This window comes from Polypterus senegalus, chromosome 12 (genome assembly GCF_016835505.1).
Source record: "Polypterus senegalus isolate Bchr_013 chromosome 12, ASM1683550v1, whole genome shotgun sequence".
In the NCBI taxonomy this organism is placed as follows: domain Eukaryota; kingdom Metazoa; phylum Chordata; class Cladistia; order Polypteriformes; family Polypteridae; genus Polypterus; species Polypterus senegalus.
The window spans coordinates 57,462,551-57,489,495 of NC_053165.1; the positions used below are offsets into that span (position 1 = coordinate 57,462,551).

The 26,945-nt window shown below is 38.3% G+C and overlaps 1 protein-coding gene across 2 annotated transcripts; it reads left to right on the top strand.

Annotated features, from left to right (window-relative positions):
• Window positions 1-443: 443 nt before the first annotated feature.
• ube2l3b (ubiquitin-conjugating enzyme E2L 3b) lies at window positions 444-25,269 on the top strand. Of its 2 annotated transcripts, none has more exons than XM_039771552.1 (4): window positions 444-541; window positions 18,679-18,774; window positions 22,691-22,877; window positions 24,492-25,269. In XM_039771552.1, exons 1-4 carry the CDS (start codon window positions 515-517, stop codon window positions 24,644-24,646), a joined length of 465 nt encoding a protein of 154 aa, XP_039627486.1. In that variant the 5' UTR covers window positions 444-514; the 3' UTR covers window positions 24,647-25,269. The 2 variants fall into 2 exon arrangements, with proteins under 2 accessions (XP_039627486.1, XP_039627487.1); XM_039771553.1 differs by lacking the exon at window positions 444-541 and adding an exon at window positions 590-619.
• Window positions 25,270-26,945: the final 1,676 nt, after the last annotated feature.

A 26,945-nucleotide genomic window follows, 5' to 3' on the forward strand; every position in this document is an offset into this window, starting at 1 on the left:
AGGTAAATCACATGAAAAAAAACACCTTAATTTTTATGAAATTCCACATATTTTGCTACCGCACTCCATTTTTCTCCCCGTGTCCCTGATTCCCCTCCAACACCCCAAAAAAATGAAGGAATTTACCCTAGCCTGGCAACACTGGTCCAGGTTCATTTCCTGCCTTGCGCGCAGTGCTGCCGGGATAGGCTCCGCCCCGTTGCTACCGCCGGCCGAAACTGGAATATTCGGTTATGTTAATTAAAGCTAACGCTGGAACATACAAACCTATAACCTGAGCCAATATCAACACAGTTTGCTTCGTTATGACATCGTCAAACGCGAAGCCCTAAACCATCGCAGCCCTGATGAATCCCCCACTTTCTCCGACATTTTAGAGCAGCGTCGGGGAGGGTACGGGGTATTTGGGGCGGAAGTTGGCATCTTTGACGCAGTGTAAGTTAGGGCGGAAGTGCAGTGGCTTTAGCCTGCTCACTATGTACTGTGCATTCTGGGAAGTTTCATTAGCTCCAAGATGGCGGCGAGCAGACGGCTGTACAAGGTAAAAAAAAAGGTGGCTGTTTTCTGTTGGCTTTACTCAAATTGAAAGAGGAGGACGACGCGCATGGAGGGAGACTGGGTGAGGGCTTATCCGAAGATACGTTGTTGGTAGGAGACGGCGGCGACTTGCCGGCTGCCTGGCCGTTCGCTCGCTCACAGTCGACGGAGTGCTAGTCAGCTGGCGGGCAACACAGGCCGCGAACTTACCCCCCGGCTTTTTCTTCCCTTTTGGTTTAACTTAATTGTATTCTATTAAAACAGTCATCGTTTTGTAGATAATTTATACCTTGGTCTAGGGAACTGAATATGAAAGCCGCAGGGCTCGCATTTGGTTTTACTTTAACCTGAGATATGGTCGTTGCATATCTGTGAGAGAAAGGCCGGCTGGTTACTTTCGGGATCTCAGGAAGTCGAGTTTTTGCTGTACCAGTCAGTCATTGGGTATTCTAGTCCTTTGGAAACTGTAAACTAAAAATTATTTGGGATAGTGGAGACAAAGTTTATGTCGAATTAAACCATTGATATTTTATTTATTGTATATGAGCCATGTACGACTCAACCGGCAGGGAAGGGCTTCCATTACGTCACCGAGCTTATGTTACAAATCAGAATTTGTGAAAACAGTTTCGGATATCTTCACGAAGTCTTTTTTTTTTAATATTCTGTCAGGGATCCGTTTTTTTCGTGTTTCGAAATTTGTCGACAGCATTGCGGGTGGTGATGTCATGCCCTATTTCAGGAAGAGCACGAAGTAACTTGCATTGATAAATGTCAGCGTGGGGCGTTACGCCGGTCACAATTGATGGTAAGAGGGCGGTTGTATCTGTTGTCCCAACCTGTATGCTATTTTGATGATCAGTTTTCATCAATATGGTGGCGTTGTGCATGTGCTGGTTCAATGGGATTTATGGTTAAATCAAATATGACCCTGCACAAGACATTTCACTTGTCTGTGTCCAAACCGTAAAAAATTAACACTGTATTATCATGTGTTTGGATTTGCTTAATGCTTTGAATGCTGTTTACTTTATAAAGGTATTACCAAAAGGGTGTTTATCAAACATTGATGTACATGTATATATGATTTTTACTTCATTATTTTAATATACCAAAACTTGTTTGATAACCAACTTAAAAGTTAACAAAGAATAAAAACATGTTGAAATGTGTAGAGCTGAGTGTGAACAGGTAGTACAGTTAATAAGATTAATAATAAAATGGCTGGCTATATAGCTGAGGGAAAAGCAGAACTAGAAAATTTGCATCACAAGTGAGTGATGGCATTGTAAGTTTTTCAAGGACACACAGGAGAGATGTGTGATTTTCAAGGTTTTCTGGGTCAAAAAATGTGTATGAAAAAAATAATAATTTAAAGGCTCCATAAACATTACTGTATTTTTAAGGAATGCTAAGATAGTGTGCTGTAAACTCTTACTTGGTAAATCTATTATCAAAAGGGACTTCTAGTCCAGACAGTTGGTATGGAGTAGCTTTTAAAGGTTTGCGTATTAGATTTGCATGTCCCATACATCTTTGCATATTTTATTCATTCATGTAAAAAAAAAAGCAGGATGGTGAGCAGCTAAAGTCTAAACAGCAAAAACTGATTTTCTAGGAAGTGCTAGTCCGTGGCAAGGTACGTTTATCCCCCAGTATACTCCTATAACATGGGTAGTGGGGCGTATTGGTGGGTGCTCTAAACTTCAAACTCTGAGGCTGTGAGCCCAAATCCTATTATTGACCCTGTGAGATCATGAGCAAGTCTCTTCACCTGACTGTGCTCTAACTAGGAAAAAACAAAAGTAATTTTACCAGTTGTATCTCAAATATTGCAAGTCGCCTTGGATAAAGGCGTCAGCCAAACAAGTAAATGTAATATCTTAATTTACATTCACATCCTGCTGTTTTCCAATTTTGTATGTATGTGATGACAGAAATATCAACAGAAATGTGTATGTGCATAAAATCTGAAAATTTGAAATAAACAGTGCTTGGGCCAGGACTCAACACTACAACTTTGAAGCTGTGAGGCAACAACATAGAAACTGCACCACTGTGCCATCCCTTATTTCATTATTGCATATGATAAACATCTGCATACTTCTACACACAGACCTCACTCATTTTACAGCAGTATGATCATTGAAGTGGACAAATGGACAGCTCCTGCTGAAGGGTACCAGGAATCTGTGGAACTGCAAATTTGGTGATCCAAGAAATAAAGGCTTGCTTCACTCTTGCTGTCTTTTTGGAGTAAGGATTTTGTTTCCTGCTTTACTAAAAGTTGCTGCTTGGCATTTTCATTTTGAGTGAGAGCCAATATTCATCAATTAACTGATTGGCCATGTGAGCTGTCTAGTTGAGCTCCAGTAATTTTGCCCTTGGGACATTACCATAATGGCAAAGTACCATTCACTTAGGTGAATAATAGAACATAATGTTGATTGCTGCTGACCTTGTATTCAAAATACAGTTTGTAAGTTTGTGTGTATGTATGTATGTGTGTGTGTGTGTATGTGTATGTGTGTGTATATATATATATATATATATATATATATATATATACACACACACACACATTCACCTAAAGGATTATTAGGACCACCACACTAATACAGTGTTTGACCCCCTTTCGCCTTCAGAACTGCCTTAGTTCTACGTGGCATTGATTCAACAAGGTGCTGAAAGCATTCTTTAGAAATGTTGGCCCATATTGATAGGATAGCATCTTGCAGTTGATGGAGATTTGTGGGATGCACATCCAGGGCACGAAGCTCCCGTTCCACCACATCCCAAAGATGCTCTATTGGGTTGAGATCTGGTGACTGTGGGGACCATTTTAGTACAGTGAACTCATTTTCATGTTCAAGAAACCATTTTGAAATGATTCGAGCTTTGTGACATGGTGCGTTATCCTGCTGGAAGTAGCCATCAGAGGATGGGTACATGGTGGTCATGAAGGAATGGACATGGTCAGAAACAATGCTCAGGTAGCCCGTGGCATTTAAACGATGCCTAATTGGTACTAAGGGGCCTAAAGTGTGCCAAGAAAACATCCCCCACACCATTACACCACCACCACCAGCCTGCACAGTGGTAACAAGGCATGATGGATCCATGTTCTCATTCTGTTTACGCCAAATTCTGACTCTACCATTTGAATGTCTCAACAGAAATCGAGACTCATCAGACCAGGCAACATTTTTCCAGTCTTCAACTGTCCAATTTTGGTGAGCTCGTGCAAATTGTAGCCTCTTTTTCCTATTTGTAGTGGAGATGAGTGGTACCCGGTGGGGTCTTCTGCTGTTGTACCCATCCGCCTCAAGGTTGTGCGTGTTGTGGCTTCACAAATGCTTTGCTGCATACCTCGGTTGTAATGAGTGGTTATTTCAGTCAAAGTTGCTCTTCTATCAGCTTGAATCAGTCGGCCCATTCTCCTCTGACCTCTAGCATCAACAAGGCATTTTCGCCCACAGGACTGCCGCATACTGGATGTTTTTCCCTTTTCACACCATTCTTTGTAAACCCTAGAAATGGTTGTGCGTGAAAATCCCAGTAACTGAGCAGATTGTGAAATACTCAGACCGGCCCGTCTGGCACCAACAACCATGCCACGCTCAAAATTGCTTAAATCACCTTTCTTTCCCATTCTGACATTCAGTTTGGAGTTCAGGAGATTGTCTTGACCAGGACCACACCCGTAAATGCATTGAAGCAACTGTCATGTGATTAGTTGATTAGATAATTGCATTAATGAGAAATTGAACAGGTGTTCCTAATAATCCTTTAGGTGAGTATGTATATGTATATGTGTGTGTGTGTGTGTGTATATATATATATATAATAAATATGGATAGAGACAGAGGTGGGTGGGTATAAATAGATAGCTATATAGATAGACGGATATATACAAACACACACACACTATTAACCCTACAACTAATGCACACACTGGATAACTTGTGCTTCAATACATATTATATACTTAAGTGTTAGTTGCCAAGAAATAAGCCAGCTCAGAATTGTTACGTTGTTGCTTAGCACCACTCTTACGTTTCAAACTACAAAAACTTGGTTTCTTTATCAGAAAGTTTTCTTTTTTTTTATTCTTCTCTCATCTCCCCACTGCAAAAACTTTGGCTTATACTAACAGGCATTATTTTCTAAGCTTTAAAGAATTATGCCATATGTATTTGATTAGGGGAACACCATTATGCTAATTTTCTCAGCATTGTATAAAAAATGTTTGATATTTTTCAGCATGTTTAGTGTATTAGAATTTTATATATACAGTAATACAGAATGCAACATGTGTTGCATCTGTGCACTGTTACTTAACTGAATGAGTGTCCTGGCAGAAATCTTCCAGTTGACAGTCTTTCTATTTATATTTTTGTTGTATGTCCTGCTTTTAGGAGTGATGGCAATATCCTGGTATAGCTGTGATTTGGTCTGGACTTGTAATTTTGCTTGTTTATATGTACATTGAAAAACTTTATTTAAATGGTGTTACATGCTTTAATTGATTAAGAATATAAACACTACAATTTTGCAATATTCTTTTAAAAAATCATCTTAATTCAGTTTTTGCTATGGTAAACTTTCTTTTAAGAAATTTCCTTTGTAGACTTTGTTTTTGCTATTGGCAGTCTGATTTTTTTGATAAAACATTTACAGTGTACAGTCAAGTGAAAAAGTACATCCCATGAAATGTTTGCTTTTTAAGCATATGTGGCCATATCAAGATTTGATCTCCATTTAAACACCATCTGTAGATACAGGTGACATAATAAGCTTCATGCCACATTTACATTTTGTATTCCATTGTATAATTTAAATAAACATTTACATTTTATATAGTTATATTTTTTTCTAAATCCGCAAAGAAAATGTACTCTTGGCTGAGGTGGTAGTACAGAAAACCCTAATTATAAAAAGGTGTAGCACCAACATTTTGTGACCTTTGGCAGCACTCACTTTTGAGTGGAAAACCGTCCATTTCTTGGACTCGATGAAATGAAACTACATGCTTCGACAATGATCAAAACTTCATGGGCATCCAGTTATTGCTTTGACATGATTGAGACTTCACCGTGACCAATTTCTCAAATTTTAGCTTTGACATGATCAGAACTACATGCTTCCATGTGATCAAAACTTCATGGGGAGCCCCAACTCCCTATTAATTCAAAAAGATCGTAATGCATAGTGCTGCGTACAAGTGAGGCTGGAGTAAGGTTTTGGAGTTATCCATTAGAAGTGTATACAGGGCCTCAATCTGTCTTATTTAAACCTCATTCGTTAATTTTGGTTTAGTCTTTATTGTTGAAGTGTTTATCACCATGACTATATTAAAAGAGCTTTCTGAGGCCTTTGCTCTCCAGAAAGAACATAAGGGTAAGACTGAAGTTTGCACATGAACACCTAGGCAAAAACTATGACTTCTGAAACAATATGCTCTGAAATGACGAGGCAGTCGTGTTTCTTCCAGTTAATTTCAGAGACTACTATACAGTGTCTTGGAGAAAAACCCAGTCTTGCCTCAAAGAAAACATTTGAGGTTTTGGATGAGCAATCAGAATAAGGTTTTAATTTATAGAGCACAAAGCCATCTTGGTTCAATGAAGTGAGGCCCCTAGCCTAGGAGAATGTTATATTTATTACAATTCTTATCCCTAAAGAACTTTGCTTTGTACATTTTCCATAACTGACACCTTACACACAACTCCCTTATTCTGTTGGTTTGCTTTTTCCACCACCATTAGGCATAATGAATTTCTATCCATCTCTCGCCACTATTATCTTGACTTGAAGGCCACACTTGCCACCCTGTCCCAGGAAGTGACCATCACCTATATTCACTTAATAGTTTTTTCACTGTATAGGTTTCACATTACTAGCTCTGAGCTGATAAATGTTAGTGGTTGTGTAGTTATTTATAAGAATAAAGTACAGGTATGAGCCTTTAATAAGTAAGTCTTACATGACCTAAAGCTAGCTATTATGTTTTACTTTAATGTGATTGAGATAACATTGATATATAGATTTAAATTCTGTGTAGCCGTTACAGGAAACACCTTGTTGAGGTTGTTTCTGCCAAAGGTGGCACCACCAACTGTTAGAGCCAAGGGTGTGCTTACTTTTTCCACACACAGAAATGGCATATTTGTTCATTTTTCATTTAATAAATTATTACAAAATTACATTTTCATTTTTAGATGCTGTTTAAATGAAAATAAAATTAATATGTCCACATATGTTAAAAAAATGAGTTGTACTTATCATTTCACATGACTGTATGAGTTTATAATTAAAACAATTTCTCATTAACTTACAGCGTCACTAACTGTTTGAAAACTTGACTTGCAGCCTTATTTATAACAGATTTTTTTTTTTTTTAATTTTCTTTACACCGTATTAGAGCTAGCCAAAGGCATTATTTGATTGTTTCGAGAAACATTTTGGCTCTGTTTGTTTTCATTTTGGTTGTCATATTTACATGATTGTATTTGAAACATGTATAGTTAAGTACATTGCATTTTCAGAATGGATATATCTACCTAAATCTATAAATGATCAATCTATTTTAAAGATTCCAACCTTTTGATATCCTAACATCATAATAAATAATAATAATTCATAGTTGTATAAGGAAAAAACACTTTTTCCTAGTATGTAATTATTGCTGTAGCACTGCAGTCTCATGTCCTGACTAGAGACAAGGGTTTTACACTTGGTTTCTGCATGTGGGCCTTTCCAGTACTATTCAGGATTTGATGTCCCTGCAATGTCTGCTTTCAATAGTGAGAAGTCTTAGTTTGCACTTCAGTTCTGTTTTCCAAGCTATGTATAAAATGGCACAGTGGAGAATGTTTGGAAAATTGTGCATAGCCATGTGTAGTTTGGTTGAAAATTGTTAGTCTAAATTTTTTAATTATTGATTAGACTGTATTTTACATCTGACTTGTCTGTGTTAAGGATGTCAAATCTTTTGACTTTTTTTTGCAGTATGTATTTCACTGACAATGCCTAAGTCGTCCTCACCTTTCAATTTAGCTAACATATTTGCAGGTGGATGTTTTAAAGCTAGGCGTGAGTGAAAGAGGATCCAATAGCACATTGCCTGACTGGTTGAATATGGAGTCCTTTTTGACACTACTTTTTTTTTTTCCTATTTGCGGTTGCGGAAATTGTCTGTTTCTTGCCTCTGGGTACTGTGACTTCAGGTCTACATCCTGAAGATGGTTTTTTTAGCTTAAGTAAAGACCCTGAGTTAGTCTGGTATGAGGGAATTTGCTTTGTATTCAAAGTATTGCTTTGTCCAGTGCCTTTCAAAATAGGCTGTGACTCCCCATTACCCCAAATTATATCAGATAAGTTGAGTAATGGATGAAATATCCTGAAAAACTGAATGTAACACATTTTACATTTAAGTTATGTTCCAGCTTGAAGAGACTTTTTTGCTTCAACTCCGTGTATGTGTGTGATTTTTTTTTTTTTTTTAATTCAATCTTCTTCTTTCGGCTGCTTCCTTTAGGGGTTTCCACAGCGGATCATCCATCCATCCATTCATTATCCAACCCGCTATATAATAACGACAGGGTCACAGGGGACTGCTGGAGCCAATCCCAGCCAACACAGGGCGCAAGGCAGGAAACAAAACCCGGGCAGTGCACACACACCCACACACTAGGGACAATTTAGAATTGCCAATGCACCTAACCTGCATGTCTTTGGACTGTGGGAGGAAACCCACACTGACACGGGGAGAACATGCAAACTCCACGCAGGGAGGACCTGGGAAGCGAACCCGGGTCTCCTAACTACGAGACAGCAGTGCTACCCACTGCGCCACCATGACGCCCCACAGCGGATCATCTTCTTTCATATCTTCCTGTCCTCTGCATCTTGCTCTGTTACACCCATCACCTTCGTGTCCTCTCTCACCACATCCATACACCTTCTCTTAGGCCTTCCTCTTTTCCTCTTGCCTGGCAGCTCTATCTTTAACACCCTTTTCTCAATATACCCAACGTCTCTCCTCTGCCCATGTCCAAACTAACGCAACCTTGCCTCTCTAGCATTGTCTCAAAGCCGTCCAACCTGAGCTGACCCTCTAATGTATTCATTTCTAATCCTGTCCATCCTCGTCATACCCAGTGCAAATCTTAACATCTTTAACTCTGCCACCTCCAGCTCTGCCTCCTGTTTTTTGGTCAGTGCCACCGACTCCAACTCATATAACATAACTGATCTCACTACCGTCCTGTAGACCTTCCCTTTCACTCTTGCTGATACCCGTCAGTCACAAATCACTTCTGTCACTCTTCTTCACTTTTTCCACCCAGCCTGCACTCTCTTTCGCTTCTCTTTCACAATCCCCATTACTTCGTTTTGTTAATCCCAAATACACTGCTCACAAAAATTAAAGGAACACTTTAAAGAAACACATTAGATACATCAGATCTCAATATGAAGTTGGATATCTATACAAATAACGACAGGGCAATGTCTTAGGAACAAAAGGGATGCCAAGTCTTTTAATGGAAATAAAAGTTTTCTGCCTACAGAGGGCTCAATTGTGTAGACACCCTAAAATCAGAGTGAAATGAAGTTGTGGCAGGCTAGTCCATTTTTTCAAAAACTTAATTTCTGCTACTTAAAATGCTTTTCAGTATCTTGTGTGGCCCCCACGAGCTTGTATGCATGCTTGACAACGTCGGGCATGCTCCTAATGAGACGACGGATGGTGTCTTGTGGCATTTCCTCCCAGATCTGTATGAGGGCATCCCTGAGCTGTTGTACAGTCTGAGGAGCAACAACCTGGCGGCGCGTAATGGACCGAAACATCATGTCCCACAGATGTTCTATTGGGTTTAAGTCAGGGGATCGTGAAGGCTATTCAATTGTTTCAATTCCTTCATCCTCCAGGTACTGCCTGCATACTCTTGCCACATGAGGCCGGGCATTGTCGTGCATTAGGAGGAAACCAGGACCTACTGCACCAGCGTAGGGTCTGACAATGGGTCCAAGGATTTTATCCTGATACCTAATGGCAGTCAAGATGCCGTTGTCTAGCCTGTAGAGGTCTGTGAGTCGCTCCATGGATATGCCTCCAAGATCATCACTGACCCACCACCAAACCAGTCATGCTAAACGATGTTACAGGCAGCACTCCCAACTTCCTTATACAATACCACATCTCCTTCGAGGCACCCTGTCATATGCTTTCTCCAGGTCCGTCAACACCCTCAGAGCAAACATCACATCTGTGGTGCTCTTTCCTGGCATGAAACCATACTGCAGCTCACTAATCATCACCTCCCTTCTTAACCTAGCTTCCACTACTATTTCCCATAACTTCATGCTTTGTCGCTTCAGTTTTATCCCCCTGTAGTTACTACAGGTTTGCACACACCCCCCCTTCATACATACATATATGTATATATATGTATATATATATGTATATATATGTATGTATATATATATATATATGTATGTATATATATATATATATATATATATATATATATATATATATATATATATATATATATATATATATATATATATAAATAATTCACTAAGGCAAGACACCCATGGAAAGCATGCCGGAAGGGGCATGGATTCACTAAGCCGCCGACAAGTAAGACGCCCATGGCGCATGCAGGAAGGAGCCGCGCCCACCAACTCTAAGGCCATTGGATACGACGACAACTCGCAGAACCACGCCCACCAACTCAGACGCGACGACACAGGAAAAATGGCGTCATTTGTGTTCGTCTGTCGTAGAGTCCACATGCAGCTCTGAGCCACGTTGACTGTTCATAGAGGCATGTTTCTCGTGGAAGTGAATCGCTATATGCAGCGTGTAAAACATTATGTGAGGGGTATCCCATGGGATCCTTAAAACAATCCTTTAAAACTGAGGTTAAAATACAATGAAGGAAGCAGTCTTTAAAAACCAATAAGCCCTGTGCCTCTGTTTCATTACCGTCTCACCTGCTTCACCAATGCAGGCCCTGCAACAGTCGAGACGCTCTCTCAGCAGCTGACCTTCTCTGTGCCTGACCGGTTCACACAGAGGCACCACATGACGCAGCAGGACTATCTAAGAAGAGGCATGTTTGTCACGGATGTAAATCGCTGTATGCGGCGTGTAAAACAGTTTCCGAGGGGTTTCCCATGGTCTTAGACTCGGTGGCCGAGCACATGACCAGGCAGTGTGTATGCTTTGAGTGCAAGGGTGGATGCAACAGGACCATCTAAGAAAAATCATGTCGTGGCTGTGAATCGCTGTATGCAGTGTGTAAAACAGTTTGTTTGTCTCAGATGTGAATGGCTGGGTGCAGCGTGTAGAGCAGTTTGTGAGGTTTATCCCATAGCCTTATAGTTGGTGGACAGGTCTCTGTTAGTTGCTCTTGTGAGCGGACACATGACCAGGCAGTGTGTGTGCTTTGAGAGTGTGGGTGGACGCGACAGCACCATCTAAGAAGATTCTTATTTGTCGCGGATGTGAATCGCTGTATGCAGCGTATGAAACAATTTGTCGCAAATGTGAATCGCTGTATGCAGCGTGTAAAACGCTGTATTGTATGTTGCCCTCTCCAGAATTGCATCTTTTCATTCACCTAAAGTCGTATACACAATGACGTAAGCAGTCTTTAAAAACCGAGTTTTCGGTTATGACGCACAACCGCATGCACCATAGCAAACTGATTTACACGCTACATACAGCAATTTGCATCCGCAACAAACATGCGTCTTCTTAGATGCTCCTGCACTTTGTACACACCCCCCTCCCGCCTCACTACCACCGTGGTCGGGTGTCTTGGTTGATTATATATAGAAAGGCAGCGAAAAGTCTACGTGAGTCACAGGTGCATCTGCACTGTGCAAAGACGACAACGACTCGAGTGACGAGTTGGAGGTGGGCACATGAGTGGGCAGTGCATATTGGACGAGAAATCAGCAGACTAGCATGACAGAGGGAGCGGAGTGGACGTCCTTCTCCTCTCCCCCCGTTCCACCCTCCACGCCTGAGCGCTGAACGGACGATTGTGTGTTAGTACGTTCTGTGCATTGTCACAATGTTGCTTTTCTTGCTGATATATTATCGATTTTTCAAATGATAATTTTCTCCCTGTGCTTAAAAATCATTAAAAAAAACAGCCTGATTATGCGGGTTGGCTAGTGTTTTATAAATTGTTACCAGTACACTTCTCCACTAATCAGGCATTCTCTCGCTTTCCAATATTGCATTAAACAATCTGGTTAAAAGCTCCACTGCCATTTCTCCTAAACACCTCCTTGCTTCCACTGGTATGTCATCTGGACCAATTACCTTTCCATTCTTCATCCTCTTCATAGCTGTCCTTACTTCCTCCTTGCTAATCTGTTGCACGTCCTGAGTCACTATCTCCACATCATCCAACTTTCTCTCTCTCTGTCATTCTCATCATTCATCAGCCTCTCAAAATTCTCTTTCCATCTGCTCAACACATCCTCCTCATTCATGAGTATGTTTCCATCTTTATCTTTTATCACCCTAACCAGCTGCACACCTTTACCACCTCAGTCCCTCTGTCTAGCCAGTCGGTATAGGCCCTTTCTTCCTCCTTTATTGTCCAACCTCTCGTACAACTCATCATACTCCTTTTCTTTAGCCTTTGCCACCTCTCTCTTCACTTAATGCCTTATCTCCTTGTACTCTTGTCTAAATTCTGCATCTCTCTGTCTGTCCCACTTCTTTCCCAACCTCTTCCTCTGTATACTGTCCTGTAGTTCCTAATTCCACCACCAGGTTTCCTTTCCCTCTGTCAAAATGTCATGCCAAGCACCCTTCTTGCTGTCACCCTTACTACATCTGTTGTAGTTGCCCAGCTATCTGGTAACTAATCCCTGCCACCCAGTGCCTGTCTTGCCTCCCTGAACTCAACTTTGAAGTCTTCCCTTTTCATCTTCCACCATTTGATCCTTGGCTCTGCATTCACTCTCTTCCTCTTTTTGACCTCCAACGTCATCCTGCAGACCACCATCCTATGCTGCCTAACTACACTTTCCCCTGCCACCACTTTGCAGTCTTCAATCTTCTTCAGATTGACCATCCTGCCTAGGATATAATCTACCTCTGTGCATCTTCCTCCACTTTTGTACACCACCATATGTTCCTGCATCTTCTTAAAATACGTTTTCACCACAGCCATGTCCATCCTTTTTGCATGATCCATTATCATCTGACCTTCTTCATTCCTTTCCTTGACACCATACCTACCTTTCACCTCCTCATACCCTCTGTTCCCTTCACCAACATGTCCATTGAAATCCATTCCAATCACCACTTTCTCCCCCTTGGGTGCACTGTCCTTTACTTCATCCAACTCACTTCAGAAATATTTGCAATCCATCACACACTCATCTTGCGGGGCATATGCAATAACAACATTCACCATAACACCTTCAGTTTCCAGCTTCAGAATCATCACTCTGTCTGGCACTCTTTTCTCTTCCAAAACAATCTTTACATACTATTCCTTCAGTATAACCCCTACCCCGTTTCTCCTCCCATCCACACCATGATAGAACAATTTGAGCCCACCTCTGATTCACCTGCCTTTACTCCCCTTCTGTTTAGTCTCTTGCACTCACAATATATCAACCTTCCATGCTGCCAACATTCAGTTCCTACCCTCGGTTCCATTCTCTTTACTTTCCTCCTCTCCTCCTGCCTTCGGATACATCTTCTCCTCCTTCGGCCAACAGTAGCCCAATTTCCACCAGCACCCTGTTGGCTAACAGTACTGGTGGCGGCCGTTGTTAACCTGAGCCTCGACCAATCCGGTATGCAAATTTGTATTGTCCGCATATTGATCTGGCAAAGTTTAACATCGGATTCCTTTCCTGATGTGATCCTCCCCATTTATCCAGGCTTGGGAACTTCATGAAGAAATGCAATGGTTTGTACAGTGGTGTGAAAAACTATTTGCCCCCTTCCTGATTTCTTATTCTTTTGCATGTTTGTCACACAAAATGTTTCTGATCATCAAACACATTTAACCATTAGTCAAATATAACACAAGTAAACACAAAATGCAGTTTTTAAATGATGGTTTTTATTATTTAGGGAGAAAAAATCCAAATCTACATGGCCCTGTGTGAAAAAGTAATTGCCCCCTGAACCTAATAACTGGTTGGGCCACCCTTAGCAGCGATAACTTGCAATGAGTCTTTTACAGCGCTCTGGAGGAATTTTGGCCCACTCATCTTGTAATTCATTGTTGTAATTCAGCTTTATTTGAGGGTTTTCTAGCATGAACCGCCTTTTTAAGGTCATGCCATAGCATCTCAATTGGATTCAGGTCAGGACTTTGACTAGGCCACTCCAGAGTCTTCATTTTGTTTTTCTTCAGCCATTCATAGGTGGATTTGCTGGTGTGTTTTGGGTCATTGTCCTGTTTCAGCACCCAAGATCGCTTCAGCTTGAGTTGACGAACAGATGGCCGGACATTCTCCTTCAGGATTTTTTGGTAGACAGTAGAATTCATGGTTCCATCTATCGCAGCAAAACAACCCCAGTCCATCACACTACCACCACCATATTTTACTGTTGGTATGATGTTCTTTTTCTGAAATGCTGTGTTCCTTTTACGCCAGATGTAACGGGACATTTGCCTTCCAAAAAGTTCAACTTTTGTCTCATCAGTCCACAAGGTATTTTCCCAAAAGTCTTGGCAATCATTGAGATATTTCTTAGCAAAATTGAGACGAGCCCTAATGTTCTTTTTGCTTAACAGTGGTTTGCGTCTTGGAAATCTGCCATGCAGGCCGTTTTTGCCCAGTCTCTTTCTTATGGTGGAGTCGTGAACACTGACCTTAATTGAGGCAAGTGAGGCCTGCAGTTCTTTAGACGTTGTCCTGGGGTCTTTTGTGACCTCTCGGATGAGTCGTCTCTGCACTCTTGAGGTAATTTTGGTCGGCCGGCCACTCCTGGGAAGGTTCACCACTGTTCCGTGTTTTTGCCATTTGTGGATAATGGCTCTCACTGTGGTTCGCTGAAGTCCCAAAGCTTTAGAAATGGCTTTATAACCTTTACCAGACTGATAGATCTCAATTACTTCTGTTCTCATTTGTTCCTGAATTTCTTTGGATCTTGGCATGATGTCTAGCTTTTGAGGTGCTTTTGGTCTACTTCTCTGTGTCAGGCAGCTCCTATTTAAGTGATTTCTTGATTGAAACAGGTGTGGCAGTAATCAGGCCTGGGGGTGGCTACGGAAATTGAACTCAGGTGTGATACACCACAGTTAGGTTATTTTTTAACAAGGGGGCAATTACTCTTTCACACAGGGGCATGTAGATTTGGATTTTTTTTTTCTCCCTAAATAATAACCATCATTTAAAAACTGCATTTTGTGTTTACTTGTGTTATATTTGACTAATGATTAAATGTGTTTGATGATCAGAAACATTTTGTGTGACAAACTTCAATCAGGAAGGGTGCTAATAGTTTTGCACACCACTGCATATCCCCTGTGGCTGCGTTTTTTTTTTTGTTTGTTGTTTTTTTTTTAAATTCAGTAAAGCATCCATTATTTCTGTTACTCGGGAAAATTTTACTCCATTTATTGTAAGGTTATATTCTTTGATTTAATTCTGCAGATATTGTGGTTTAGTGGTTACATGGTTTTGTGAATGATCACAGTATTCTGTATGCCCTCATACTAGTAAGACATTGTATAACTAAACATTTTTTATAGTGCTTCCACCCTTGCTAATCATTTTCATTATCATAATTCTGTAATCTCCCAGTACATATGTTGAGACCAGTCAGTGGCTTTATGTGCTATCCATTTCACTGCATTCCCAACTGTTACATGAAGTTCGGAATGTTCTGCACCCCTTTTGGGTATATCATGATAGTGTGAACAATCAAAAACAGAAAGAATGACACTTCAGCTTTATTTTAAAGTAACAGTAAAAAACACATACTTGGGCCACAACACCAAAGATGCATAATTTAATTTATAAAATAATTTTGTTACACTTGTCTTTTTTTCTAAAAAATGAGCAGTTAGGTTTAGAACTTTGCAACTAACTTTAAAAGGGCCATACAGTTTGAGAGGTAATGTGAATGTATAAAATTAGGTACAATTCATTTGTTGAGAAGTAATCATTCTATAAAAATGTACTGTATATCTTCCTGATTTATAAATTAAACTCAATGCTTCCATGAGTTAAAGTTGTATTTCTTGTTTAATTCATGTAGTTTTCAATATATTAGTGAAACTATAACTTATTTATTCACATTTTTCAGGCACACATATCGAATTTCATTTGTCTCCTTTTATAGTGCTAGGTAAGCCGCAAAAATTTTAGTTCATAGCCATAGCTAAACAAAATATAAAATAATGATTTGAGGATATTTTTTATCCTTCTATGTAATATTGTAAAAGTTAGGCTGGCTCTATGTATTGGATTAAAAAAAGTTAAGCATACAGCATATACTTTTTTTTTATTTATGCTAAAGCCTATTTTGATATTAATAGCAGTAAAGAATTAAATGGGAAGACTATAAACACCTTTTTTCTCCTGAAGACATCCTTGTTCTAGACTAATACATACAAATTGTGATAGCTTTTTCAATCGGTTTGCTGTTTGCCAGTCTGCCGCTTGCGTTGTAAAGAGGGGGGGCTGAACGCGCCCCAAGGAGACACGGTCGCTAATCCAAAACCCCCTCTTAAACGGTGACACAATGGGAAACAAATACATGTTTTTTTTTGTTTTTGTTTTTTTTTTGTTTTGTTTTTTTAACCTCTTCTTTGTTGCTGTCATGCCACATGATCTGCATCTCGTGCAGCGCTTCGAACATTTAAAAGCCTGTACAGCAGCTGTCCTACTCTTTCTTTTATTTCCAGGCATGGTTAAATTTCTTGGCACTCTTGGTTAAGTCTCGTCTCACGAGACGCAAGTTCTTGATATTTTTTAGTTTATATTTTAAAAACGGAATAAAAATCAGAAAATCTAACAACATCACATTAAAGTTCGATAAATTCCGAAAAGAATGATACCAATCATATATATGTAGGTTTTAAAATAAGCCCGATTTTAAGCGTGACAAAAAAGATCAACTTCTCTTGGAGTGAATACTGCTTAAACTAGGCCCTGTCATGGTGTCAGTCAAGCTGATCATATATCTCTAGCTATTGATGAATCAATAAATCACACAGACTTGACACAACTGTACATGTGTCTGATATTTAGATCTATCAGAATTCAGAGAACAGCAGCCATGTGACAGTAGCTGAGGCTGAGTGTGCTTGACCATCTGGCCCTTACACTGTAAATGCCACCTTTGAGTCATTTGTTTGGCTTGCTTTTGAAAAAGCTTTCTTGCTTGATCACTTTATAGGTGTTGACTTTGTAACTGAAGCAGCAAACTTGGTGTGATTATTTGATTGTGTCAATTCTCTCCTATGCCTTGACTGTCTTGTTAACATGAATTCAGCAGATGTCCCTTTTAAACATGTATCTGGTTTTATAGATGCCTGACGTTTATAGATGCAACATAATTTTAATATAACTGAAAAAAGTTGTGTTGGAGGATCGCTTAGGACAGGGGCTGCCCAGCAAAACTCTAGTTTCACTCCCAATAAACATTGTAGTACCAATGAATATGCCATACTAGAATCTAGTATTATAAACAGGAAAACAGAACGAAAGCCAGCCTTATGTCAGCAGCAATAATTAAAATATCATACTAAACAGGAGATAAGAGTGTATATTTTATATTACACATAGTATGCTGTTAATTCCTTATGTATACAGTCAGGAGGTTGTGCATGAAGCCCTACTTATACCTTTGTACCTTTGCCCAAAGGGTGAATATCAGGCATTGGTTTCCCTAAGCACAGTACCAAGTGAATTATTACCTTCCACCCTCCAGTAATCTACATAGTGCCATCATGAGTATTTTTTGGGAGTTATCAATTGAGCACCTTCCTTCCTTGAGTTAGGTCCATGACACCTCCATCCGGGTTAACCGTGTACTGAGGTGTCCCAGACACTCTCCCTTTCATCCCCATGACTAACATCCTCCGCTGCATAACAGTTAACCGTAATACTCAGAGTTATAACTAACCCCACTGACATTGTTAATGCCATTAAAACAATTCTGCATAATTTCACTCTCCCAAAATTTCAAATTTTTTAGCAATATTAGGAGCATACTGTATGCACATCAAAACAACATATCAGGCTTTTGCTGAAGAAATCACAAGTAATCCGTGGCAAGGCCATGCAAAGTGTATTCATATAGGGGACAAAATAGCCTGGGTATATTTACAATTTATAATAGTCATTCACAAATAGCTGTCATGTTTATCAATGCCTATGTTTTTTGTGAGTAAATCTATGTGTATAATAGTGTTTATATAGAGCATTTCTTACATTGAATACAGCTCAATGTTCTTTACACAAATTGAATGAAAATTTACAGTTGGATCGTAATTTTTAATCATAAAATGTTAACGTGTGTTTTGCTCTCTCAATAATTTACTTTGTATTACTTTTTATCTCTGATTATACATCATTGTGTTTTTTCCTTCTAAGTTAGATTTAAGTACAAAACCACAATTCAGTATAACCAGGTAGATATTCAGTGAGTATTCTAGCTTTATATATATTTTCAGTATAAAAAGCTTTTTTTAAAATTCAAGTTCTTTCATTGTAGCACAGATATGTCACAATGTTTATTGATGTTATCTATATCTGTGTAATGTAATTAATTGATATAAACTGAGACTTTTTAACTTTTAGTCACATCTCTTGAATCACAGCCATTGGTTTTAATTCACCTTTAATTACTAACAATGCAATGCAGTTATTGTTAAGAATATTAATTTCTTCATAGCTAGAATATGTGGTACATTTGAAACTGAAAGTAAACACAAAATGTGTAGGAAACAAGTAAGTTCATGCGTCTGCTTTTTAGGCATTGGTTTCCAAAATGTGAAGCTTTTGTTCTCCTCTGAAATAATACACAAGAATTTTTATAACCGCTTGTCATTTTTAAATTGGTTGTGTAATGAGAGTACCACTATGGTTTTTGTTACACAATACTATTGGATGTTTTATTCTCTTCAGGAACTTGAAGAAATCCGCAAGTCTGGAATGAAAAACTTCCGTAACATTCAAGTTGATGAATCAAATCTGTTGACCTGGCAAGGACTTATTGTTCCGGTTAGTATCCCTAGCAATGATTTAGTTTTCTGCTGCTTAAAAAATAAACATGATGCAATGTTTAATATTAATATTTTTAAAATGGTTACAAAACAAGCAACTCAAGAATTTGGATGCTAGTTTTATTCTAGGTTTTTTTGTTTGTTTTTTTAAACCTGTTGTTTCTGATTCAAATGTCAATGTTGAAATACATCCTATGGGTGCAGTGGGACATATCTTCAGTGATGTATCCTGGGGTTATTGGGTGTTCTGAGTCTCGCAACATCAGACACCCTTACCCAGGCGACCCTGACGGAAATGATCAGTCCTTGGCTTGAGTTCAAGTAGCTATAGTGCACAGATCACTCCTCTTTATTCAGAGCCATCTTGAGGCTGTTTCTGTCATTTCTGTGATGGCTCTGACTGCTCTTCTTTTTTCAACCCTTGTCCTGCCTGATAGAATGAAGGTTCTCCAGAGTGAGTGGCTAGCAAAGATCCTACAACTCGCTTCCACTAGTAGGCAAGGAACTCGCCGTCCTTGTCCCTGGCACTGCCTTAGACGGCAGCCTATCGTATGATCCTGAGCATTTTTTCTATAGTCATTTTCAGTGCTGTCAACAAAACTTAATTTCATACTGTTACTGCTGGTTTGCTTTAATGACAGAGTAAAGAACTGTAATATGCCACCGGTTTTAAGTTCCTTCAACAGAGCACTGTCACCTGTTTATGCTGGTGTAAGCATTTGGTAATACATGACCCTCTTCCTTGAAGTAAGGCTGGCAACTTTCAGGTAGAATAGTAAACTTCACAGTTTCAGTTGATATATACATACACTCACTGGTCACCCTATTAGGTATACCTGTTAAACTGCTTGTTAACACAGATATTTAGTCAGCTATATGGCAGGAACATGTAGACATTGTCAAAACTGTGACTTTGAATGTGGCATGGTTGTGTAGCTGACCAATCTGTAGAAAATGCATGATGTTATCGTGTCAATATAGGCCAAAATCCCTGAGGAATGTTTCCATTACCTTGTTAAATCTATGCCATGAAGAATTACGGCAGTTCTGAAGGCAAAAAGGAGTCCATCCCGGTACTAGCAAGGGGTACGTAATAAAGTGGTCGGTGTTTTTTTTTATTATATATATATATATATATATATATATATATATATATATATATATATATATATATATATATATAAAATAAATACATACACACACACACACGCTTGCACATATATAATAGGGAAGTAATTCCTCTCTCATATTTAAAGCTACAATGTTCAAGGACATAAAACTGCATTTGTGTGTCTGCTTAATTTGAGATTTCTGCTGATGTTACTGTAAAGGACTAAAAGAAGTTTAATTTTTTGAATGAACAAAGTTATCTATGTATGTTGTGTGTTAATACATTAGTGTTTAAAAATCAAAGCATAAGTAAAGCATTGTAATTTTAAACTTTTCCAATTCAAGTGCCAAAAATTATTTTAATTTATAAAGTTTTATATGAGCTTTAACACTAATCAGCCACAACACCTTCTTGCATATGACTAACTTGTGATGCCAAAACAGCTCTTACCCATAAAGGCATTGACTCCACAAGACTGTTAAAGGTGTCCTGTAGAAATGGGCACAATGATACATAGTCATGGCCGAAATTATCGGCACCCCTGGAATTTTCCCAGAAAATGCACCATTTCTCCCAGAAAATCGTTGCAATTACAAATGTTTTGGTATACATATGTTTATTTCCTTTATGCGCATTGGAACAAAACAAAAAAACAGAGGAAAAAAAGCCAAATCTGACTTTTCACACAACACTCAAAAACCGGGCTGGACAAAATTATTGGCACCCTCAACTTAATATTTGTTGCACGCCCTTTAAAAAAAATAACTGAAATCAAGCGCTTCCTATAACCATCATTACCTCTGATGCAGACCCAGCTTTCTGACACTGGGCCCTACATTGCACCCCAGTATCTTTTGGTAGTCTTCAGATTTCATGATGCCTTGCACACAGTCAAGGCATCTAGTGCCAGAGGCAGCAAAACATCCCCAAAACATCTTAGAACCTCCACCATGTTTGACTGTAGGTACTGTGTTCTTTTCTTCGTAGGCCTCATTCCGTTTTCTGTAAACAATAGAATGATGAGCTTTACCAAAAAGCTCTACCTTGGTCTCATCTGTCCACAAGACGTTCGCCCAGAAGGATTTTGGCTTCAAGTACATTTTGGCAAACTCCAGTCTGGCTTTTTTATGTTTCTGTGTCAGCAGTGGGGTCCTCCTGGATCTCCTGCCATAGTGTTTCATTTCGTCAAGATGTCGACAGATATTTCGAGCTGACACTGTTGCACCCTGAGTCTGCAGAACAGCTTGAATACATTTTGAAGTTGATTGGGGCTGTTTATCCACCATTCGGACTATCCTTCGTTGCAGTGGGTTATCAATTTTTCTCTTCCGTCCACGTCCAGGGAGATTAGCTACAGTGCCATGTGTTGTGAACTTCTTGATTATGTTGCGCACAGTGGACAAAGGAACATGAAGATCTCTGGAGATGGACTTTTAGCCTTGAGATTGTTGATATTTTTCCACAATATTTGTTCTCAAGTCCTCAGACAATTCTCTGCTCTTCTTTCTGTTCACCATGCTTAGTGTGGTACACTCGGACACACAACAGAAAGGTTGAGTCAACTTTTGTCCATTTTAACTCGCTTCAGGTGTGATTGCTATATTGCCAGCACCTGTTTCTTGCCACAGGTGACTTCAAACAAGCATCATATGTTTGAAATAAAAAAATTTACCCACAATTTTGAAAAGGTGCCAATAATTTTGTCAGGCCCATTTTTGGAGCTCTGTGTGACATGATGTCAGATTTGGCTTTTTTTTTTTTTTTGTTCTCTGTTTTTTTTTTCTGTTCCAATGCACATAAAGGAAATAAACATATGTATACCAAAACATTTGTAATTGCAACAATTTTCTGGGAGAAATGGTGCATTTTCTGGGAAAATTCCAGGGGTGCCAATAATTTCGGCCATGATTGTAAGCAGTAGAATCTTTTAAGTCCTGCAAGTTGTGAGGTGGGGCCTCCATGCATTAGATTTGTTTTTCCAGCATGTCCCACAGATGCTTGATCAGATTGAGATTTATTTGTTTGTTCCTAAAACCATTTTCTGAAAAATGTTTACTTTGTGGCAGAGCAGCATTATCCTGCTGAAAGAGGCCACTGCTGCCAGGAATTACTAATACCTTGAAGGGATATACGTGGTCTGCACCAGTCTTTACACAGCTGGTTCATGTCAAAATAACATCCACATGAATGCCAGGGCCTATACCACCTTCTACTCATGGCCATCATTAAGTTTTTCAGCAGTTTGTGATACAGTAGTTTTTCTGTGGGATCAGATTTGATGGGGTTAGTATTCACTCCCCATGTGCATCAGTGAGCCTTGGGTGCCCATGACCCTGTTGCCGCTTCACTGGTTGACTTTCCTTGGGCCACTTTTGGTATGTATTAACACCCCACAAGACCTGCCATTTTGGAGATGCTCTGATGTAATCATTTATACATGACATTGTGGCACTTGTCAAAGTCTCTCATATCCTTATGCTTGTCCATTTCTGATGCTTCCAACACATCACCATCTAGAATTGACTGTTCACTTGCTACCTAATATATCCCAGCCATTAACAGACCCCATTGTAACAAAAGAATGTGATTCACTTCATCTGTCAGTAGTTTTAATGTCATGGTGGATCGGCATAGATAACCTGTGCAAAAATCTATTTAAATTCAGTCATCACTTTAAAATGTTACAGTATTTAACTGAAAGCATAGCTCTTGAAATTTTTGGAGTTTTAACTTATTCTTAATATTTTAGTTTATTCATTTTGTTTTTCATATGACAATAGTTTTGGTTGCTTTTTTATTTTAGGACAACCCTCCATATGACAAAGGAGCTTTCAGAATTGAGATAAATTTTCCAGCGGAGTATCCCTTCAAACCACCCAAGATTACTTTTAAAACAAAGATATATCACCCCAACATTGATGAGAAAGGACAAGTGTGCCTGCCTGTCATTAGTGCAGAAAACTGGAAGCCAGCTACCAAAACCGACCAAGGTACACAATTCATGTGGTAATTATGAGTGCTTAGTATTAAGAAAGGTACAATTAAGTTTTCTTTAAGTTCAATTCAGTGGTTTGATGGTATTAGCTAGTGGAAAGTACGATGTGAAGTTTTGGGTGTTCAAGCTTCAACTGGTAGTCCTTTCTGCAGTGAAAAGTTGCAACCTCACTTGGTTATGGTTTACAATCACAAATATGGTTTGCTGTATAACGGTCTTAATTCCACTGGCCAGCATTGCCAATATGACAGATGACATTCATTTTTGAGAGAGTCCATATCTGAGTGTAGTTGATCTATGAAGCCTTTTTACTAGAAGTTTCAAACACATAAAAGATTACAGATTACTTCTATTTATGTACCAAATATGTCTGTTTTAATACTATTAATGGGAAGAAAAAATGTTTAATTATAAAATAGTTTGAAATATAAATGTTTAGTCATTGCATTTATTTTATACTTATTCAGCAGAGATATAGGGACCAACTGCAAGACTATAACTAGCCTGAAAATGTAATGCACCTATTCACCTTTAGTTCAGTATTTTTCCAGTCAAAATTAATTATTTTCTCACAAAGTATGTATTAATTTTCCATATGAAATTGTTCTAAAGTGTGGCATATTTTATTTCAGTTCAATGCATTTTGTGAAGTTCCCAAACATTTGTGTAATTTCGCCAAATGCACAAAGTGATCTCCATGGAGTCCACATATAACTACTCTTGGTTTTAACTTTAAACCCAGCAATATTGTCCGATCAAAACTGAATAAGTGTAGAACCGACCACCATTGTCAATGTGATATTAACAAAAGCTTGTCAGGTGTCACTGTTAAAGTCTGTCTTTGCGCAGTTCTCATCAGTATGTAATAACCTATTAGGTAATTTGTACAATCAGCTTTAAAAACCAGAATGCACTAATTGTTTTCCTTCTCTCCTTTTTATTTATATATATATATATATATATATATATATATATATATATATATATATATATATATATATATATATATATATATATATACTACCAAAAATATGGTTTTGGATATGTTGAAAGATTAACAGTCTATTTGTGCAACAGGTTTCAGTTGAGCTAACACAATTACAAAGGTTTCTGTAATAACCAATCAGCATTTAAACATGATTACTTAAGGATAAGGTAAGAGAGTGTACCATTAGGACCCTGGATTAAGGGCTGCTGGAAATGGGACTTTGGAGTTATATGTGCATGATAAATTCTAAATCAGTAATTTCAAGCAATATTAGCATTTTAAACATTGGTAATGTCTTGGTTATATTTTAAATCAGTTCAATAGTTTCGTAAAAAGAATCAATTTCTATCAAAAACATGAGATTCTGGGTGATTTCAAAGTTTTGAATGCTGTCGTACAACTGCTGTATTTGATATACAAAAGCTTGGAATCTGCATGAGTACAATAAATTTAGACTGTGCCAAAAAGTGATTGGTCTTTAAACATGATCATATAGAATGCGGAGGTTGTCTTTATATTTCTAGTTATCACAGTGTAGTTTGGTATATTGAATAGTGGCTTGAAAAGGTGATGTGTCTGCAACCGACAACCTAACCATGTATTTGTTTTTCTTTTTATTAGTAATCCAATCTCTCATAGCACTGGTGAATGACCCCCAACCGGAGCACCCTCTGAGGGCTGACTTAGCTGAAGAATACTCAAAGGACCGTAAAAAATTCTTTAAGAACGCAGAAGAGTTTACAAAGAAATATGGTGAAAAACGACCAGTGGACTAAGACTTAATGTTGTGATTACCACCAGTGTCATTCTAGCAGACCCGGAGCAGTGCATTTCAGAAGCACTTGGAAGCAGGACTCTTTGGATCACAGATGAGTGTCACCTCCTGGTTGTTAGCCTGTGGCAGTTACTAACTTTCTAAAAGTCCCCCCTTTTAAAATCCAAAAAGAAGGTTTAGGAAGGTAACCTTAAACAAAGCAGTTAAAACACACCCGATGTTGTAGGTCTGCTTTATTTCTTTAAAAAAAAAAAAAAAATCACTGCATTACTTGACTATGGATTTGTTATCTGTTGTTTTCTTATTTTTAATTAGTATTATCTAAACAAATACTTTTCTGTTCAGGAATAAGTTGTGCTCCTTTGAATCATTTTCTTTACTATTGTCATCTTTTGTCCTGCTACTTTCTGACCCCTCCTTCCCCCCAAGAACTATGTCTTAGAATACAGTACTGAAGGTGTGTGTTAACAAGTTTATGTTGCTGTCTACTCTTGCTTATAAAGTTGCACTGTGTTCTGTGGAACTTGCTTTCAAAATCTTCTTAACCTCAATTTGTAATATTAAACAATCAGAAATTGCAGCTCTATTACCAGTTATAATGTTTAAATAATTATTAAAAAAAAACATGTTTTGCGTGGGATTAAACATCTAGAGGGAGATTTACTTTTTTTTTTTTTTTTTTAAGACTCCAAATGTTTTTGAGTTTTTTATGTTTAAAAATATCATTTGCATTTAGGATGCGCTTTCTTTTATTTAAAGAGAAATTTTTGGGTGTGGGGGTGGGTTTTTCAGGTTTATCATTTTGTGTACATCCTTTGTGGTGTTCTGCTTAACAGTGATTTAGTTTTTGGAATGTGTTAATTTCAGCCGACAAAATAAAAAGGAAAAAACTAAACTTTTTTTAATTGGCAATGACCATAATATTGTAGATTGAATGCATTAATGATTTTTCTGTGACCTGTTTAGTGATTGAGTAGGATGACTTGGAGAGACAAATACGTTAGCAGTGTAAAAAACAGTATGGTATTAATTTGAGAGAACCGTCAAAACGTAATTTAAAACCTAAGTGATGTAAATGTTTTTTAATGTGTATTCCTGGACAGGTCTAGAATTGCAGCACTGTAAGACTAAAACATTTGAGCACCTATTTTCTCATATTCCTTTTAATTCTTTTCGGCATTAACATTGGAAATTGTCCTGGACGTGGTTGTAACTTATATTCAACATGAGTGAGTCTTTTTCTGCGTTGCCCCCTTTAGTTGTTATAATTTTCATTAATGTGGATGTTTTCCCTGCATATTTATGAGAATTCACTGTTGAAAATTTTGCTTAGATTCTATTTATAAAATAATTTTTAATTAAACATTAAAATAATCCTGCAAGAAAAAACAGACATTTCTCTCAATACTTGTTTGATTGTCCATTAAGAGCTTAGTTCATAACCATTTAAAATCCAAGCTTGATAGGCAGTTACAGAATAGTGATGAATCATTTAATTTTGCTTTAAACTATATTATTAATTAGCTTTTCCCTACAATTATGTATTCACTTCACTTTACTCTCTTTCTTGAAGCCTTTACAAGTATGCTGTCCTTAGCATATTTACCAGTCTTACATGATGATTGTCTTGTATATGTTTAATATTCTTGCCTTTCCCTGATTTGAGTATAAATTAGTTGAAATGAGACCCCATTGTGTTTTAGGGTAATTCAAGCAATCTTTCTGAATTTGTGCAGCTTACACAACTTCATCAAAATACAGAGCTTACAGTATCACCTATATAGAAGTGCAGAGCACTTGATTTGGTGATTAGCAAATACAATTTTGCTTGAATTAGTTGAAATGTGCTGTACAAGATAGCTATAAAGCAGACACTTTGTTAAAGACACATTTAACAGTTTGAGTACCTACAGATCTTTTTAGCTACCATCTCTCATCAATTTTCCTTTCAATATATCTCTCCACAGTTTAATATAGTAGTGTAAAGACTCAAACTCTGTGTTCCTTTCCGACTCAGATGTGCCATAGTTCAATGCTGGATAGTGATTTAATCCAAGCAGGTGGCGCAATGGTAGCACTGCCACCACCTTGCAGTAAGGATATCATGGAGTTGCGTCCCAGATCCTTCCTGCGAGGTAATGCTTTGAGTAGTGAGAAAAGTGCTGTATAAATGTAAAGAATTAATTAGTGCAGAAAAGATTTAAATGTTTTTTTGCCCTTACATATCACTAAAAGGCTTGACTCTTAGCTAATTTACATTTGTCTGTTCAAATTATTCAGATATTTCTCTGCAGCACTGA

What these genes read in the sequence shown, in the direction of transcription:
- ube2l3b (XM_039771552.1), top strand. Translation starts at nt 515, where the DNA reads ATGGCGGCGAGCAGACGGCTGTACAAG. An exon ending in GGCAAGGACTTATTGTTCCG is followed by an intron (nt 18,775 to 22,690) that starts GTTAGTATCCCT and finishes TTTTTATTTTAG; the next exon opens with GACAACCCTCCATATGACAA. An exon ending in AGCTACCAAAACCGACCAAG is followed by an intron (nt 22,878 to 24,491) that starts GTACACAATTCA and finishes TCTTTTTATTAG; the next exon opens with TAATCCAATCTCTCATAGCA.